The following is a 20,721-nucleotide window of genomic DNA, read 5'->3' as shown; positions in this document are numbered from 1 at the left end:
GACGGACTGGTAATGTGGGCAGACACGTGGCAGATGAAGTTTAATGTGGAGAAATGCAAAGTGATGCCTTTTGGGAGGAAGAATGAGGAGCGACAATACAAACCGATGGTACAATCTTAAAGGGGGTGAAGGGACAGAGAGAACACAAACGTCAGGAAGTTATGATGAACCTTTATATAAAACACTGGTGAGGCCTCAGCGAGAGACTGTGTTCAGTTCTGGGCCCCACACGTTAGGAAGGATGTCAAGGCATTGGAGAGGGAGCAAAGGAGATTGACCAGAATGGCACCAGGAATGAGGGACTTCAGTTATCAGGAGAGGTGAGAGAAGCGAGGGTTAGTCTCCTTGGGGCAGAGAAGGTTAAGAGGAGACTGAATAGAAGTCTTCAAAATGGTGAGGGGATTCGATAGGGTGAATAAGGAGAAACTATTCCCGCTGGCGGGTGGGTCGGTAACCCGAGGGCACCGAGTTAAAATAGTTGTTAAACGAAACAGAGGGGAGGGGAGGAGAAATGTTGTCACACAGCGAGTTGTTAGAATGCAGTGCCTGAAAGGCCGGTGGGAACCGATTTGATAACAACTTTTAAGAGAGAAATAGATAATTATTTGGGGAGGACAAGTTTGCAGAGCTATGGGGAGAGCGCGGGGGAGTGGGGTTGATCAGAGCTATGGGGAGAGAGCGGGGGAGTGGGGTTGATCAGAGCTATGGGGAGAGAGCGGGGGAGTGGGGTTGATCAGAGCTATGGGGAGAGAGCGGGGGAGTGGGGTTGATCAGAGCTATGGGGAGAGAGCGGGGGAGAGGGGTTGATCAGAGCTATGGGGAGAGAGCGGGGGAGAGGGGTTGATCAGAGCTATGGGGAGAGAGTGGGGGAGAGGGGTTGATCAGAGCTATGGGGAGAGAGCGGGGGAGAGGGGTTGATCAGAGCTATGGGGAGAGAGTGGGGGAGAGGGGTTGATCAGAGCTATGGGGAGAGAGTGGGGGAGAGGGGTTGATCAGAGCTAGGACACTGGGAGAGAGAGAGAGAGAGAGAGAGGGAGAGAAACTGCCTTCTCTTTTCCCACAGCGTAGAGGGGAAATCTTTAATGGCCACCTGGACAGGGCACAGACTTAGGAGTGAGGTTTAACGTCTCACCCGAAGAAAGGCATCTCCGACAATGCAGCTCTCCCCAACACTGCACTGGGGCGTCAATGTAGATCACGGACTTAAAGTCCTACAACCTTCCGACTCGGGGGGGGGGAAGAGAGAGAGAGAGAGAGAGAGAGAGAGAGAGAGAGAGAGAGAGAGAGCATTCCGTTGGCTGCTCCAAGATGACACCCAATCCTAACTTCCAAAACCACAGCGGACAGTGAATTGATGAGTGAGCAATTTCTAAGAGCTATTTTCGAACCAGACAATTCGACTGGCATTTGCTGAGGGAACAAGTGACACAGACGGACTCGGAAACTTACTGCACATACGACCGACCGCCTCGCTACAAAGTCCTGTAGCATATTGGTTGGCGCCCCCGCCTCGCAAGCGAGAGGACCCGGGTTCGATTCCCGGGCGGGGCGAAACCTTAGGCAACTTTCCTTCCTCCACACATCTTACAAACCAGCTTTGCGACGTCTCGACGACGTACATGATAAGACGACATATCAAGTGGAAGGATTATTGTTATTATTATTATGATTACAATTATCATTGAAAGTCCTCAGTTCAATGGAGTTCAATGGAGTTTGAACCTTCTGACGAGAGAGAGAGAGAGAGGAGAGAGAGAGAGAGAAACGAATGAGAGGCTAAGATTAGGAATTTATTCTCCTTCTCTGGACTCCCCATCCCCAGAAAGTGGGGAGTAACTCACTTACTCTGCGCGACACAACACAGCATAGCACAGCCAGGAACACAGTAGTCTATTTCTGAAACAGCGAGAGAGGGAGAGGGAGAGAAAGTACAAAAAAAGTTTTTTTTTTACAAAAGGAGAAACTTCTTAATAGGGCCAAACACAACATGAACAGCTGGATCACATTAAGCCAGGAATGCTTCCCCCCACACATTCATACTGCAAAAGCCTGTAAATTCCGCGGCCCAAAGTCCCAAATCTCCCTTTCGCCCCAGCTCACAGACTCCACCCCCCCCACCCCCACCCCACCTCCCTCCAGTCTCCCTTCTGTCGAAGGGTCTATTTTGATATGAATAAAATAACCTGCTTCCAGCTCTCGAGATTTTAACGCTGCTCTCTTCGCTTTCCACACGAGTTGTGGGATAAATAAAATGCCTTTTCTGTCCAACTGAACCTAGGAACAGGAGTTAGGCCATTCAGCCCCTCGAGCCCGTTCCGCCGTTCTATTAGACCACGGCTCATCTGCACCTCAACTCCAATTTACCCCCTCTTTGCCCCGTATGCCTCGATCCCCTGACCTGACAACCATCTCTCCACCTCAGTCTACACCGTGTGAATGGATCCAGACAGCCTTTTGGGGGGAGGGAAGAGAGAGGGAGAGAGAGTTCCAGATTCCCACTACCCTTTGTGCACAACTGTACGCGAACGTCTGCCGGGTTTGGCCTCACAAAGCACGCAGTCACTACACTTCACAGTGTATCCCGCAAAGCACGCAGTCACTACACTTCACAGTGTATCCCGTCAAGCGCTTTGGGACTTCTCAACGAGGTGATAAGGCGCCGGGTCAAATGCCAGTGTGGTGATGGTAACGCTAAGAAGCCACGAGGCCTGAACTGAGATCAAAGGGCAGAGAGAGCTCAGTATTCTCACACACTCACGCAGACCCCTCTCAGTTACACTGAGTCACTGGTTAGAACCTTTCCCGAGACTCCCGACTTCCTGAGCAGCGTGATATGTTTGTGATGCTGACTCTCTTCCCCCTCCTGCCTCACCCGGCAATCAGGAAACGCCCAACCCAATCTCAGCCCCGAGTTTAACCCAAGGCAACCCGTGTCAGGCCCGCGCACACGCATGCATGCACACGGATAGGTCACTGTCGCACAAACGGACTGAAGGGCTAGACATTCCGCTCAGCGGGCTCCGGCCTGCTCCACACCCCCCGCCGCACCTCGCCCAGCCCAGCCCTGCCCTGCCCAGCCCAGCCCTGCCCTGCCCAGCCCTGCCCACCCCAGCCCTGCCCAGCCCTGCCCTGCCCAGCCCTGCTCAGCCCTGCCCAGCCCAGCCCTGCCCTGCCCTGCCCAGCCCTGCCCAGCCCAGCCCTGCCCAGCCCAGCCCAGCCCTGCCCAGCCCTGCCCAGCCCTGCCCAGCCCTGCCCAGCCCAGCCCTTCCCTGCCCTGCCCTGCCCTGCCCTGCCCAGCCCTGCCCTGCCCAGCCCTGCCCTGCCCAGCCCAGCCCAGCCCAGCCCACCATCGGCCTTCAACCTCTCCGCTCCCATCCTCTGGAATTCTATCCCACAGTCCTGTCACCTCGCTCCCTCCCTCCTTCCCTCCCTCCCTCGCTCCCTCCCTCCCTCGCCTCCTTCAAGACCCGTCTCTAGACCCTCCCCTTCCCACCGCGTTGCTTTCTATAAAGATTGTGGCTGCCACGTTGGCCCCACAAACTATAATCACTTACTCTTCACAGTGAATCCTGTGAAGCGCTTTGAGACGTGATCCTGAAAGGCTCTGAATCACACGTGAGGACTACTATCTCTTCAGAGTTTGCCAACAATAATTATTATTATCCCATTCGACAGGAACTCCTTGTGAAGCTTGTCGAGACACCATGACTTGGAGAGATGGTTGTCAGATCAGGGGATACGGGGCAAAGGCGGGTAATTGGAGTTGAGGTACTGTCAGCCATGATCTTATAGAAGGGTGGAACAGGCTTGAGGGGCTGAATGGCCTCCTCCTGCTCCTATGTTTCTCTGACCACGTTTTCTAATGCAATCGATAACCACAGGCTCCGCACAGCACAGAGACACTCCTCAGTGTATTTTTCAGCCGCTGGTGATTTAAAACATGAATAGATCTTTGCTGATACTGGACTGACTGGAAGTTCCTGAGATTTCCTCAATGTGATGCTTAACCCTCTTTCCCCCCCCCCACTTCCTCCCTCCCCACACCCCTCCACCCCTAGGGTTACCATGGATGCCTGATGTTTGGGGCACAGGAAGTTTGGGGTAATGGGATTAGCAGACACACCCACAGCAACGCTGGTCAGATAAAAAAACACAGGCAATCGAAGACACACACACACTCGCAGACATGCACACCTAATAATAATCCTGGCTTGATACAGCGCCTCATCACGTCGTCAAGACGTCTCAAAGCGCTTCACAGGACACACTGTAAAGTGTAGTGACTGGGTGTGTTTTGCGGGCAAAACGCGGCGGTCGATCGCGCCCAGCGACGTCCCCTCAAACAGCCGTGGATTCAGTGACCAAATTATTATTATTTACGACGCCTTGAGATGTCTCGGTGACGTGATAAGGAGCTCTTTATTATACGTACACAGCACCTTTCACATCGGGAGGACGTCTCAAAGCGTTTCAAGGACCAGACTGTAGAGTGGAGCCACCGGGTGTATTGTAGGCAAACCCTGAATAATTAATTAATTAATTTGGGTTTAATTTGGATTAATTGGAAGTCGGGAAAGAGTTTGAGCAGTTGGGGGGGAGGTGGGGGGCTAACGTGGAGTGAATTTGGAAGGCATCAAAGGGGCGAGGGAGAAAGACAACACGAGAGGCTATTTGGATCTGGAGCGAGCCTGTCTGGTATAATATGATGTAATGGCTTTTTCCAGCCCAAACATTCAAAGCGAGTCCTGAGAGGGGATTATTTTACTCTGACAGCCCCCGAGAGACATATTCCTTTAACGCTTTTCCAACCTGGTTGCCGGGCCAACAGACACAAACTCGGGGAAGGGGAGGGTTGGGGTTGGGATAAAAAGAGAGAAAGGAATTCTACCTTGACTGACGAACGGAGGGGGGGGGGGTGGAAAATGGGACTTTAATTAAACCAGTGAATGATTTCCCAGTGCCTTGGGACGTCCTCCTGACGGGAAAGGCGCTACGCAAACAAATTTGTTGCTGTTGAATGCTTTTTTTGCAGGTTCCAAAGATCGTGTGAGTTAAATAATAATAATAATCCTCACGTTTGATACAGCGCCTGATCACGTCTCTCAAAGCGCTTCACAGGATACACTGTAAAGTGAAGTGACTGTATATTTTGTTCAGTGCACTGTTTGCAGAGGTTGGCAGAGGCTGGGAGGAGGGGTGTGGCCGGGTTGCTGGTGTGACGTGTAGTGACTGTGCTGCGTAGTGTCAAAGTCATTGCACTAGAGTCCCTGTAGCTCAGTGGTTAGAGCCCTCGCCTCGCAAGCGAGAGAGGACTCGGGTTTGAGTCCCGGGAGGGGCACGTCAGGCTGAAACCTTAGTTTCCTTTCTCCACACACACACACACGCCTCTGTTTACCAGCAGTAAGTAGGAAACCAGTTGTTAGTCGATTGTCGGATCACTTTCCAGGGGTAATAATGCCTTCAAAAAATAATAATAATATGGTCACACAGTCCACAACTGTTTGTGGGACATTGCTGTGCGCAATTGGCTGTCCACAAAGTACCCAGTCACTACATTTACAGTGTACCCTATGAAGTGCTTCGAGATGTTGTGAAGATTATTACCCCTGGAAAAGCGATCCGTCAATCGCTTAACAAGCGGATTCCTACTGATTGCTGGTAAGCAGAGGCGTGTGTGTGTGCGGAGTAAGGAAACTTGCCTAAGGTTTTGCCCCGACCTGAACTGCCCGGGTCCTCTGGCAAAAGATTAGGTCACTCAATGCACAACTGTTTCATATCCTGTGAAGCGCTTTGAGACGTCTTGACAATGTGATAAGACGCTACATCAAATGCAAGTAAATAAATAAATAAATATTTAAATAATAAATAATAAGCGAAAACTGCGTCCAGTGTCCCTATCAAATCCTCTCATAACCTAAAGCCCTTAATCAATTCTCCTCTCGATCGACTCAACTGCACAGCGAGAGAGAGAGAAGCTGTTTCCTGCCCAATCTTTCACAGCAATGATAATTACTCAGTAATAGGAAGTAAGGCTTGGCGTGTTTGGGACAGTTTGGGTGGCAAAACTCTCAAATGCGTGACTCCTGCCCAGCCCTGGTCCCACCGACTTCCTGACTCCCTCATTACATGATGAACCAGACACAAACCCAACAACAACACACTACATTTGCACTACCCCGTCAGGAGGACCTCCCAAGAAGCTGGGCTGGACAGTCAGGGATTTGGGCCCGAGCTGGGGTTTGGGATCAGGAGGGCAGGGGGTGGGGTGGGGGGGTAGGAAGGTGGACGAAGGCGCGGTTGGTCGAGGAAGAGGGTCTTGAGAAAGGCCTTGAAGGAGGCGAGGCGGAGGGACTGTGGAATGGAGCTGAGGCAAAAGGTGGGGGCAGGAAGGCTGAAGGTCCGACCTCGGGGTGGGGGCCGGGATGGGGGATTTGGAGCAGGCTGGGGCCCGCTGAGCGGAGGGAGCGGACAGCATGGTATGGAGTTAGCGGGTCACAGAGGTAGGGAGGAGCGAGTCTGCGGAGGGGTTTGAAACCCAGATCTCCTTCGCTCACTCACCCTCCCTCCTACCCCCACGCAATCCACACAGCCTGACACATTGGGAGCACCAACCACCCCCCCACCCCCTCACACACACACACACACACACACAGAGCTTCCTGCTCACACTAGCAATGCAGATGCACACACACGTACACACAAATTCCCTGCTGCTTAATGTGTTTAGAGGTCGGGTGAGGACAGGAGCAAATATAAGGACCTCGGGAGGGAGGGGGAAAGAGGTGGTGGGGGGGGGGGTATTTGACCCCACGTCGGGAGTGAGGGGGAAACAAACAGGTGACGGAGAGCTTTTCAGAGAGGGAGGAGAGAAAGTATTGTAAAAAAAAAGACACAAATTCTCGGACTCAAACCTAACTGTAATTTACAGCCCGAGAGGCCACAGCCTTATAGGGAGAGCAGTCGGGCTGTGGGCTGTTGACTTGCCCCACAGTGCCACCACCCCAGAGAATTACTGCAGTTTAGAGACTTAAGAAAAGCCTCTTTATGCTTTGCCCCCCCTCTCTCTCTCTCTCTCTGTCTTTCCTTCTTTCTCGACCCTTCTCTCTCCCCCTCCATTCCTCTCCCCTCCCTCTCTCTCTCTCTCTGTCACACTCTTCCCCCCCCTCTCTCTTCGCAAGCCAGAGGACCCGGGTTCAATTTCCGGGTGGGACGGGTCAGGGCGAAACCTTAGGCAAGTTTCCTTATTCCCCCCACACACACACACCTCTGTTTACCAGTAAGTAGGAACCCGGCTGTTAGTCGGCGGATCGCTTTTTGGGGATAATAATCCCTTTTAAAAAAACTAATAAATAAATAATAAGGTGATCACTCCATCCACGGCTGTTTGTGGGGACGCTTTCTGTGCGCAATTGGCTGCCGCGTTTCGCCCACAAAATACAGTCAATTCCTTTACAGCGTATCCTGTGAAGCGCGTTGAGACGTCTCGAAGACTTGATGAGGCGCTGTGTCAAATATAAGGATTATTATTATTATCATCAGCTTTCTGCCCCCGCCCTCAAAGTCCCTCCACCTCGCTCGTCTCGGCAGCCTTGCCACCGTCAACCCCACCAGGTACCACCGAGCTGGTCACAGGGAAAGGTAGAGAGGAGCAAGGCTGAGGGGGTGAGGACGAGGATCCTAACCTCTATCCTCTCACACACTCCAACCTCGAGGGCACTTCAGGACACTGGATGTGAGGACGAGGGGAGTCTGTGAAGGGTCAGGGGGAAATCGGGGGGGGGGGGCGGTGAGGAGAGGGTAAAGCACTCGCGCTCTCCCTGTACTGCAGTCAGAGGAACAGCAGCGAACAGGATATGAGGCAACAGCACGGCAATAAATAAAGTCATCTGGTGATGGAGCTCCAGATAGCGCAGGATAGCAGAGGCAGAGATTTGGCCAGAAAGCAGTCAACTCAACCAGAATTATCCTTCTCGATCTCTCTCTCCCCCTCTTTCCCTCTCTCGTCTCCTCTCCCCACCCACCTCTCTCATGTTCTCCCCTATTCTCTCTCCCTCTGCCCCTCTCTCCACACATCTCTCCTAAGAACATAAAAAGTGCCAGTCGAACGAAGACCAAGGTCCATCTAGTTTGCCTTCCACCGTCCCACAGTCCCTCCGCCTCGCCCCCTCCCTTGCCTCCTTCAAGGCCCGTCTCAAGACCTTCCTCTTCAGTCACCCTCCTACCCACACCCTCCCCCCATCTCCACACACCCCCCCACCCCCCGATCCCAACCCCCAGCTCGGATCCGAATCCCTGAGCATCCAGCGGCTTCGGACGCCCTCCACGACGTGTAAGTGTAAGGTGTTGTGGTGGTGGTGGTTTGTTGATGCGGCGCATGTTGTGAGCACGTGGGCGGACAGTGCGACTCATCAGGAAGTACAATCAGAATCATTTGAGTGTTTAAATTTACCCATCGGTGGAATTGAAAGTCAAGTCATGTGCTGTTGGCGGTGACGGTTGGGGCGCGAGGGGGAAGGGGAAGTTGCAGATAAATTCCAAGATTCACCAACTCATCCCACCCACATTCTGCCCCCAAACTGAGCTGTGCATCACGTCAGGAAGTTATGTCAGTTTCCTGTGTGTTATTTTCTGCAAATCTCTTGACGGAAATCCCCCCGAGGGTTGGCTTGAGTTTCACCAACTGAATATCTTGAATTTTTTTTTGACTCAAAAAATTACCCCTTTTCCATGCCCCACACCTCCCCCCCAACTCCCCCCACTCACTCTCTGTCTCACTCTCACCCCCCCCCCCCCCCCCCACCAGCACCCACAACGCGCCCGCCGCCCGCACTCTCTTTAGAACCAGAGGAAACGGCCTGTGATTGAGGTGGGGATTAAACTCAGAACAAATCTGCAGAACCACTAGTTCCCGAGGGAGGGAGGGAGGGAGGGAGACCCCAAATGCCTCATGTCTTCTCTCTCTCTCTTCCCCCCTCCACATTCCAAATCTCTTTGACTGTATCGCCCACAAAACACTCAGTCACTACACCTTACGATAAATCCTTTAAAGCCCTTTGAGACGTCGACCACAGGATAAGCCGTGTCCCACAAACAGCCGTGGATTGACTGAACAAATTATTATTATAAGGAATTATTACCCCAGAAAGCGATCCACCAATCGACTAACAACCGGGTTCCTACTTACTGCCGGTAATCAGAGGCGCGTGTGTGTGTGCGCGTGTGGGGAGTGGGGAGACCTGCCTAAGGTTTCGCCTCGACCCGACCCACCCGGGAATCGAACCCGCTGGCGAGGCGGGGGCTGTAGCCACTCCATGATAAAGCTGGGAGGTTGAGATCGAATGAGATGCCGCAGAGAGCTTGACGGGAGGTGCTGTCTAGCGCTGGTGACTGTTGACGGCAGCGAAGCTGATTAGAGGCCCAGTCGCCGCGATAGTAAAGAAAATATCTGCACAGGACAAGACAGGGTGTAAAAACCCCCTCAAGTTAACCGCAGGGAGGGTGGGGGGTGTGGGGGGGGGGGACAAGAGATAAACTGCTCATTTATTGACAGAGCTACAGTGCAGTCCCATTGTAACACTGTGGTTTGGTTGGCGGTTTGGTGGGTGGGTGGGGGGTGGTGGGTGCGGTTTGGTGGGTGGGTGGGGGGCGGTTTGGTGGGTGGGTGCGGGTTGGTGGGCGGGTGGCAGTGGGGGACGGTTTAGTGGGTGATGGGGGGGGGGTTTATAACCTAATCAGGGCACACATTCTCTAAGGACAGGAAGTGACGTTGGCATTGATCTGATGACCGGAAGTCAGTCATTTTTAAAACATTTTAAGGCATCGTATCGGGGTGTAAACACTTGGGTGAACACAACCACACACACACTCACTCATACACACACTCACTCATACACTCACTCACACACTCACTCACACACACACTCACTAACACACACACTCACACACACTCACACTCACACATTCACTCACACACATACGCTCACTCACACACCCACAATCTCACTCACTCACCGCACACACTCACTCACTCACCACACACACTCACCACACACACACTCACTCATTCACTCACTCACCACACACACACTCACACTCACTCACCATCAGTGCACAGTAAACACACAGTAAAGCCCCATTGAGTGTGAGTTGCACTGTTCGCACACAGATGTGACTCCACTCAGTAGAGACTGAGAATGCCCGGAACCCACCAATACTGACGAGGAATTCGGTGCAGATTATGGCCATACCTTTCACCTCATTCCCTCCTTCTGCCCTCCCTCCCCCTCTACTTCCCCCCAACCATCCCTCACTTCCACCCCCCGCCCCCCCCCCCACACACACAGGAGTCCTGTGTCAAATTCAAGGCCGATTATTATAATTTGGATCATTATAATTGTGACCGTAGGAAGCGCAGGTCAAAGAGGAAGGACTTCAGGCACCACCTGAAGATGGGGAAGGAAGGGGCAAGGCGGGGGGCGGGGGGGGGGGGGGGAGATGGAGGAAGGGCACGGCTGGAAGGAAGCGAAGGACAACCCAGGCATTAAACCAACCACATGGGCCTCGTTGTCTGTCCGTCTGATTTACAGGAGACAGAGACAGAGAGGGAGGGAGCGAGAGAGAGAGAGAGAGAGAGAGGAAGTCAGGGCTTTTCTCTGTGTGTGTGTGTGTGTGTGAGTAACAAAAGATAACCACAATTAGTTATTTATCGGGAAGATTAAACAGAAATAAGATTCCCGCTTTTGTCTGTTTGTCTGTAGAACATCCTCCGTCATAAAATGACTTTATATATATATATAGACACACACACACATACGATTGCTGTGCGCAATTGGCTGCCGTGTTTCGCCCACAAAATACACCGTCACTTACACTTTACAGTGTATCCTGTGAAGCGCTTTGAGGCTTCTCGAAGATTCCGTCAACACCCCCATACATTCATGTACAGTACAGTACACACACAGTGCACGCACACATAAGCTCATGAATATACGCTACACATACTCACATGTAAATACCGTACACGCATGCGCGTATACACAGTACACATACATACACGTACACACATGTGCATATACAGTGCCCACACACGTACACACTGTACATGCGCCTATACACTGTACGCACGCCTATATACTGTACACATGCCTATATACTGTACACATGTCTATATACTGTACATATGCATATATACTGTACACACACAGCTATATACTGTACACACACACCTATATACTGTACACACACACCTACATACAGTACACACACACCTATATACTGTACACACACACCTACATACAGTACACACACCCCTATATACTGTACACCTACACACTGTACACACACCCCTACATACAGTACACACACATCCCTATATACTGTACACACACCCCTATAGACTGTACACACACACCCCTATACACTGCACACACACCCCTATATACTGTACACACACCCCTATATACTGTACACACACACCTATATGCTGTACAGACACCCATATACTGTACACACACACCCCTATACACTGCACACACACCTATATACTGTACACACACACCCCTATACATTGCACACACACCCCTATACACTGCACACACACACCCCTGCACACACACCCTATACACTGCACACACACACACCCCTATACACTGCACACACACACCCCTATACACTGCACACACACACCCCCTATACACTGCACACCCCCCCCCCATACACTGCACACACACACCCTATATACTGTACACCCACACCCTATACACTGCACACACACAGCACTATATCTACTCGAGTCCAAGTCGCGTTGGGTTTTGCTGAACGTTACGCAGATTTGCAATAATCGACACTTCGCGTTAAGTCATATTATATATATATATATATATACAGATCCCAAGTGATGCTCCGCCTCGTGTCGGCAGCACTGTGTATTGGGGGTTGGCGGCTGTTAAAAAATTACCAATTGCCCCCCCAACCCCCCACCTCACCCCCCCCACACACCCACCCCCCATCCCTCCCCCCCCATCACCCCACCCCCCATCACCCCCACACCCCCAACCACCCCCCACACCCCCCTCCGCCTTAACTAAAACCTGATCCACTTTTGCAGTGACACTAATAATATATTGAATAAAAATAATATATTGATTTAACGCACATCAAGGAATCAGGGATTAGCATCATCGCTTTCTGGGCTGTTGTTACCCCCTCCCACACCCCCCACCCGCACCCCCACACCCCCCCCCCCCACCCGCACCCCCACACCCCCCCCTCCCACCCCGCCCCCCCACCCCCCACCCCACCCCCCTCCCACACCCCCACCCCCCTCTCACACCCCCTCCCACACCCCCACCCCCCTCTCACACCCCGCACCCCCACACCCCACACACCCCCCACCCGCACCCCCACACACCCCCCCTCTCACACCCCGCACCCCCACACCCCCACCCGCACCCCCCCCCCCTCCCCCCCACCTCACCCCCATATCTACTCAGCAAAAGAGAGAGATTAGTGATGTGTTTTTTTTTAACTCTTTATGTAACGAGAAAACAATTCTTTAAGAGAATGTGGGGCTGTGTTTTGTGTTTAATATCACAGCAAAGACTGTAACAGGACCGAACGCAGCAAACTGGGGGGGGGGGGTCGATATGGTTTAATTTTGGTGGGTGGGGAGGGGTGGGGGGGGGTGAATGGAAGATAAGACAGACAAGGAAAGAAAGACAAGAAGAGAGAGAGAGAGATCAGGACATTTTATTTTGCGGGGCGGTGGGTGAAGAAGATCTTTTTTGGGGGGAGAGAGAGAGAGGCACACACAGGGGGAGAGAGATGGTGGGGGGGGGGGGGGGGGAGAGAGAGAAGTTTTGCTTTGCTTTCAATCCCAAACCCATTGACTTGGAAATACAAGAGAAGGATTGTAGTGGGGGGTGGGTTAGGGGGGGAGAGAGAGAGGGGTGGGGGGAGAGAGAGATGGAGTGGTGGGGGGGAGAGAGAGATGGAGTGGTGGGGGGAGAGAGAGATGGAGTGGTGGGGGGGAGAGAGAGATGGAATGGTTGGGGAGAGAGAGAGATGGGGTGGTGGGGGGGGAGAGAGAGATGGAGTGGTGGGGGGGAGAGAGAGATGGGGTGGTGGGGGAGAGAGAGAGATGGGGTGGTGGGGGGGGGGGAGAGAGAGGGGGTGGTGGGGGGGGGAGAGAGAGAGAGATGGGGTGGTGGGGGGGGGAGAGAGAGATGGGGTGGTGGGGGGGGGGAGAGAGAGATGGGGTGGTGGGGGGGGGAGAGAGAGGTGGGGTGGTGGGGGGGGGGAGAGAGAGAGAGATGGGGTGGTGGGGGTGGGGTGGTGGGGGGGGAGAGAGAGAGAGATGGGGTGGTGGGGGTGGGGGGGGGTGGTGGGGGGGGGGGTGGTGGGGGGAGAAGAAGAGTTGAAAGAAGCGAAGGAAATCCTGACTTGTTTGGCTTTTTGTGTGTGTAGTGGTGCGTGTGTTGCGTTGTGTGTTCTTTTTTTTTGCTCACAACCCCCACTCCCCCCCAACCCCCAACCCCAACCCCCCCCCCCCCAAAAAAAAAAAAAAAAAAAACATCACCAACTTTCCCCCGGACAGACCCAGACGGACGGGAGAAATAAAGAGACGATTGTGAACTCACCAAAACCATCGAGAACCTCTCCTCCAGTTCGCTTTGTTCGGGGATGGGCAGCTTCAGTGGCATAGTGTGAGGCTTCAGGTCCGTCTGTTTGTCCAGACTCCCATTATTTCCCATTTCCTCCAGGGCCAGGAATTAAAAAAAAACCTCCCAATGCTCCCAAGATTTCCCCCCCCCCCCCAACCACCCCCCCCCCCCCCCCCCCCCCACCTCCTTCCCTCCCACTCTCTCTCTCTCTTTCCCACTCTCCACAACTCTCTTCTCCTCCTCCTCCTCCTCCCTTCACTTGTTTGCAACAACAACACAGATCGCCCCCCACCCTCAGCAAACCGTCCAGCCTCAGGGAGGGGGGGTAACACAAAATCCCCCTCCCTCCCTCCCACAAAAAAAAGTTTAACAACCCCCCCCACCCCACCACCCCCACTTCAATTAAAAAAATCTAACTCTCCCCCCCCCACCACCCCCCACCCAATAAAAAAACTTTTTTTTTAAGTCCCCCCCCCACCACCACCCGAAGACTTGAGTCGAGTCAATGTAAACCGCCTTTTTAATCTACGTTGTCTCCCACTTTCTCGGTCTCTTCTCGTTCTTTTTCCCCCATCACCTCGGGATTACCGCGAGGAAAAAGAAGTTTTCCCGAGGTGGGGTGGGGTGGGGTGGGGGGGGGGGGGGGGCGAGAGGTGGGAGAGGTGGGGATCATCCCAGAGGAGGCATTTCAGAGGGTCTTGCCGCTGGGGGAGACTGACCGCCGGTGAGTAGTGAGTAGTAAAACTCGCCGCTCGGGCTCCATTCATTAAAGTGTGTGGGTTTCAACCCCCAGTGCCCATTCATTGAATGACTGAAGCCCAACCCCCACCGGCCATCACTCACCCACACAAACAAAGGGAGGAGGGGCCTGCCACTCGCCTTGGCCCCGCCCCTTTCCTTGGCTCCACCCTTTCCTTGGCTCCACCCTTCCCATTGGCTCCACTCTTCCCATTGGCTCCACCTTTTCCTTGGCTCCACCCTTTCCTTGGCTCCACCCTTCCCATTGGCTCCACTCTTCCCATTGGCTCCACCTTTTCCTTGGCTCCACCCTTTCCATTGGCTCCACCCTTTCCTTGGCTCCACCCTTCTCATTGGCTCCACTCTTCCCATTGGCTCCACCTTTTCCTTGGCTCCACCTTTTCCTTGGCTCCACCTTTTCCTTGGCTCTACCCTTTCCTTGGCTCCACCCTTCCCATTGGCTCCACCCTTTCCTTGGCTCTACCCTTTCCTTGGCTCCACCCTTCCCATTGGCTCCACCCTTCCCATTGGCTCCACCCTTTCCTTGGCTCCACCTTTTCCTTGCCTCCACCCTTTCCTTGGCTCCACCTCTCCATTGGCTCCACCCTTTCTTGCCTCCACCCTTTCCTTGGCTCCACCCCTCCATTGGCTCCGCCCTTGGCTCGGTGCCACCGTTCACACATATTGTTTGCATTTTAATAACAATGTCATAATAATATGATATGTCACAATATATAATATATAATAATAATAATCTTTGCATTTGATACACCGCCTTATCGCGGCTTCGAGACATCTCAAAGCGCTTCACAGAATATGCTGGGCAGTGTAGTGACTGTGTATTTTGTGGGCGGGCGAAACACGGCACAGCAGTAAATTAATGTTAATAATTAATAATAATTGCATTGGATATTAAATAATAATTTGGTCACTCAACCCGCGGCTGTTTGTGGGGACGCTGCTGTGCGCAATCGGCTGCCGCGCTTCGCCCGCCCACAAAATCACTACACTTCACAGTATATCCTGTGAAACGCTTTGATACCTCAACGACGTGATAAAGCTTCATATATAATATATATATATAATATGAGGGTTATTATAATTATTGGGGGATTGTTGTCCAGGACACTGGGGAAGAGAGAGAGAGAGAGAGAGAGTGAGAGAGAAAAACTCCCTTCTCCTTTCGAATAGCGCAATGGGATCTTTAACGTCCACCTGAACAGAGCACGGACGGGGAGTGAGGGAGGTTTAACGTCTCATCCGACAATGCGACACCCCCTCCTGAGCGCTGCTGGGGGGGGGGGGGGGGGGGGTTGGGGATGGGGGAGGCTCCAACAAATCGATCGCCCTGAGGGGGCGCATCGTCAAAAAGGTAAGAGGAAGGAACGGTGGAAATGCGTTGCTTCTGAGCCACATCGAAGATAAAGACTCATGTCTGTGGTTTTTGTTGAGTGTGGCCGAGGTGCCATCTGGTGGCGATGGACCATGTGGAGGTTCCTGTCCCAGATCGTGTGATTCCATGTCCGACGCAGGGGGGTGGGGGGCTGGGGCTTGAACCCACAACCTTCTGACTCGAGGGGCGAGAGAGAGAGAGAGAGAGAGAGAGAGCGCCGCCGACTGATCCAGACTGGCACAGTAAAGTGTAGTGACTGTGTATTTTGTGGGTGAAACGCGGCAGCCAATTGCGCACAGCAGCGTCCCCCACAAAGAGTGGTGGATTGAGGGAGCAAATTTTTTTTGGAGGGATTATTACCTCCGGAAAAGCGGTCCAACGATTGACTAACAAGAGGCGCGTGTGTTGTGTGTGTGTGTTGTGTGTGTGGGGAGTAAGGAAACTTGCCCAAGGTTTCGCCCTGACCTGACCCGCCCGGGAATCGAACCCGGGTCCCTCTGGCTCGCGAGGCGAGAGAGCTCCGACCACTGAGCTACAGGGTCTCCAAGATCCTAAGGCACTGTTGGAAACATTCTTACCGTCCCTCTCGCGCACTCACACTCTTACACACAAACACTCTCTCTTTCACACCCACTCACACTCCCCATCACGTCACACGCACAGTAATTCCGCGCTAAACCCAGGGTTGGATGTATTTTGTCAGTTAGATCGATGCAACCCGATTACGGTCCATCTTTGAACCAATTCGCTATCAGAAACCCCTCAGAAAACAGTCCACTGAACGTTAAAGGCGACTCCGAAACTCAGAGATAATTGAAATTCAGAGATAGATGTGCAGCCGACTCACGGCCACGTCAGCTCAGAAATTGGTTGGTAACTTTATCAAGCAGATGGTGTTCAACATTTCACAGCGCGCCCACAAAATAATCTGAGCAGTCACTGGGGGCAGGGAATCCTCCCCCTCAGCTCCTGTTAACCCCGCAGCCAAAGCACTAACTAACCAACCAACTAACGGGGAGGGTGGTCCCAGCTGGACAAGCAGCGGGAAAGCTGGGCCGGATAGCGCTCTCGCTCTGTCAGTGTCAGTGGCCGAGCTCTGTGTGGGTTTAGTTGGTTAGACCCCAGCAGTTACCCCAATGCACACTCTGGTCTTCCTCCCCTCCCACCCCCCTACAAGCCTGGGCTCTCGCCAACCTGCGCCTAATACTCTCCGGAATTAGGTAAGCGGGGCGGGGGGGGGGGGGGGGGGGTCCCTCTAGGGAGAGAGAGAGAGAGAGAGAGAGAGAGAGCCCATTCCATTCCAACAACCTCTCTCTGGGATTCCCAGGTGTAGACGGGAAGCCCGGGATTCTAGGTTGGGTTTGGAGACTCTTACGCGACGGTAACGGGTTTCCGTACACTATAAAGTGAATTGACTGCATGTTTGTGGGGGAGACAGGGTACACGCCGTTGCCCACCTCAGCGACCCACAAACAGCTGTGGGTTGAGTGACCGCATTTGTATTGGGGGGGAGGGGGGGAGGTGGGGATGATTACCCCCGGAAATTTATTTCAGCAAACAGACAATTCCGGGAATTAACATGTTGAGAAATTACCAACGGGTCTCCCTCCCCCTCCCCCTAACCCTCCCCACCGCCCCCGCACCCCCCACCACCACCACCACCACCACCATCCCCACCACTCAGATTTCGATCGCCAATCGCTTTCCGGGGGTAACAATCCCTTCACAAAAAAACATAAATAATAATTTGTTCGCTCAAATCCACGGCTGTTTGTGGGGACGCTGCTGTGTGCCAATTGGATGGCGCGTCTCGCCCACAAAATACGCAGTCACTACATTTCATAGTGTATCCTTGAAGCGCTTTGAGACGGGATGAGGCGTTGTATCAAATGCAACGATCGTTTCTTGTAAACACCAGACGGGGGCAGTCTCTATCCAGCAACAGGGATTCCGGTTCCTATGGGTCTCTCTGTAGCTCTTGGATGAATGTTAATTTATCAGTCAGCACTTAGAAAATAAACATAACAACATCTTTATATTTCCACCATTAGGAGGGGGGAAAATAGAGGGGTGTGGGAGAGAGGGGGATAGAGGGGCGAGGGAGAGGGGAAGAGTGGGGGGTAGGAGAGGAGAAGACCTTCCTCTTCAACCATCACCTCCCCCCAGGCTGCACCAGTCCCAAGCGCCCGGGGACGCTAACCTGTGTGAGGGGGCGCTGTGTAATAATAATAATCCTTGCATTTGATATAGGGCATTTTCACGTCTTCTCGACGTCTCAAAGCGCTTCACAGAATAGACTGTAAAGTGAGTTGACCGTATATTTGTGGACGAAACGCGGCGGCAACACATGAAAAGCGCTCTATCAAATGCCAGGATTATTATTATTATTATTGGGTTCCTCTACGACCGGGTTGACACAAATCCCTGGAACTCAACGATAAATCCCACCAACCGAGAAAGACGATCGATAAATTTGCGAACCCGTCATGAATATTTCGCGGCCTTTAATGATTGATTCCCACCGCGATTCAATCAGGTAAACAGACAATACGTCATCTTCTTTGACGCGGAGATCAATAAGAGAAAGACTTTGAAATTAAAAGTAATTACATTCCTTCCTTCCCCTCGAAATTGTCAGAATATCCCAGTGATTTACACACAGCGTCTGAAACCATCTCAGGGATATAAACTCTGGGTTTAACAGACCCTTCATCTTAGAGACTTCACTCCAAGTCCAGGCGAGAGAATATTATAAAGTAATAAACAGCCTTGCGATTTGATAGAGCACATTTCACCTCGGGGGGGGGGGGGGGGGCGGGGGGGGGGGTATATCTCAAAGCATTTCGCAGGATTTATTGTAATGCGGAGTTTCTGTGTGCTGGTAGGCAGCTACTATGATTATTATTATTTTATTGCACAAATACGTAACCGAAATAATGATAAAATCGGTCGCTCAATCCACGCCTGTATGTGGGATGTTGCTGTGCGCAATTGGCTGCCGCGTTTCGCCCGCAAAATACACAGTCACTACACTTTACAGTATATCCTGTGAAGCTCTTTGAGAGGATTATTATTATTATATCTGTGAGGGGTTTCAATGCACCGAGGTGCTACAGCAATGCTCTTTCTTTGTCCCTGTGGAAGTGCAGAGTGCAGTTAGGTCAGGTTCACCGTGAATTAATTTCATAAGTTTACAGGGGTCACATTAATGCAAAATCGCATTGTATATTCTACAAACAAAGCTGTCTGTATGCAAAGATTACCGCCCTGTGTGCGCAAATCCTTGTAAAACGATCCGTCGATCGACAACTGGGTTCCTATTTACTGTTGGTAAACAGAGGCTTGTGTGTTGCGTGTGTGTGTGTTGCGTGTGTGTGTTGTGTGTGTGTGTGTGGAGAAAGGAAATTTGCCTAAGCTTTCGCCCCGACCTGTCCCGCCCGGGAATCGAACCCGGGTCTCTCTCGCTCGCGAGAACTCCACGATAAGGCTGGTGCTTATCTTCACGTGACCCCAAAGAGAAGGGAGTTTCCCCCGGTGTCCCGGCTAAAAAAAATATGGACTCGACAAGTACTATATCAACCACAAGGAGGATTATATTATGCTTAATGTTGACAACAAGCATAACCCTTGCGGTTGATATGGCCTAAACACACCGTCGGGATGTCCGAAAGCCCTTCGCAGGATTTTGCTGTAAAGTGTAGTGACTGTGTGTGCTAAGTGCAGAAGCTCCCTTCTCTTTTCCGCGGGAGATCTTTAAGGTCCACTTGGACTCAACCACCTTCCTGGTTACACCGAGACACGGACTGATATATATCAAAGATTGTAACAGGTGTCGGAGGAGACTCCTATAATAAACCTCTCTGCTGGTTTACGGCACCAATTTGAAACGGAGCCTTTGCAATGGATTTCTCTCTGGCTGAGCCCTCTGAGTAAATCTACCCCGGCTGACAGGCCTCGCAGTCTCAAAGCTTCATAGGAAAACAGGAAACAGGAGGAGGCCATTCAGCCCCTCGAGCCTGTTCCACCATTCTATCGGATCACGACCCAACTCCAAATACCCGTCTAGACCCTATATCCCTTGATATACACCCCGACCCTAACAAAATGCTTTGAGGCGTCTCAAAGGCGTGTTAAGGAGCTCTATCAAATGTGAGGATTATTATTATTATTAATATTATTATTATTATTATCTCTCCACCTCAAGTCTTGAAAATGTGGATGGATCCAGCCATAATCCACAGTCTTTTGGGGGAGGGAGAGAGAGGGAGAGAGGGGGAGAGAAAGAGAGAGAGTTCCAGATTCCCTTTACATTTTATGTAAAACCTGCTTCCTGATTGTATCCTAAATGGCCTAACTCTCTGTTTGAAGATGAAACCCCCTTTATTCTGGATTTCCCCACCAGAGGGAATAGTTTCTCTGTAGCTATTCTCCCCAAACCCTTTACCATTTTACTCCTTCGAACGTGGAGGGGTTTAGAGGCGAGGACGAGGATCTTGAACCTCTATCCTCTGGGGGATGGGAAACCCGTGGGGCCGGGCGAGGAGGGGGGGAGGGCGATAGAGTCACGGAGCCTGGTGAGGGCAAGGACACGAGCTGCAGAGTGTATGCCCTGGCAACTCCCTCCCTACCTCTCCGACCTGCTTACCCCCTCTACTCCGCTACCCGCTGCCTCTGCTCGGCTGGCTCCAGCCTCCTGCTTGTGCCCTCGCCCCCTTCCCTCCTTCCCCTCTTTTAGAGGCCTTCCTCTTCAACCATGCTTACGGTCCCCTCCCTCCCTGTCTCCCTCCCTCCGGCTTGGCATTGTGGTCTGCCATGTTGAAGCCCTCCGAGTCGCTGCCCTACGTGAAGTAAGTGCGAATGGCTTCAACCAGTTGGGAAATGACATCACCCGATCCACCCGGTCTCTAAATCTCACAGCAACTCCCCGAT

The 20,721-nt window shown here is 52.4% G+C and overlaps 1 protein-coding gene across 2 annotated transcripts in view; it reads right to left on the bottom strand.

Annotated features, from left to right (window-relative positions):
• Positions 1 to 13,813, bottom strand: part of LOC103189517 (formin-like protein 3) — a 45,203-nt gene extending 31,390 nt beyond the window's left edge. For both annotated transcript variants that reach the window (XM_042344215.1, XM_042344216.1), the window contains exon 1: positions 13,638 to 13,813. In XM_042344215.1, the coding sequence (XP_042200149.1) occupies positions 13,638 to 13,751 (114 nt within the window). In that variant the 5' untranslated portion in view covers positions 13,752 to 13,813. The remainder of the gene's footprint in view (positions 1 to 13,637) is intronic.
• Between the last annotated feature and the right edge of the window lie 6,908 nt (positions 13,814 to 20,721).

Source organism: Callorhinchus milii, unplaced genomic scaffold (genome assembly GCF_018977255.1).
Source record: "Callorhinchus milii isolate IMCB2004 unplaced genomic scaffold, IMCB_Cmil_1.0 Scaffold27, whole genome shotgun sequence".
NCBI lineage: Eukaryota > Metazoa > Chordata > Chondrichthyes > Chimaeriformes > Callorhinchidae > Callorhinchus > Callorhinchus milii.
The sequence above is the reverse complement of the archived record's forward strand: the minus strand, read 5'-3'. Positions and strand labels throughout refer to the sequence as shown.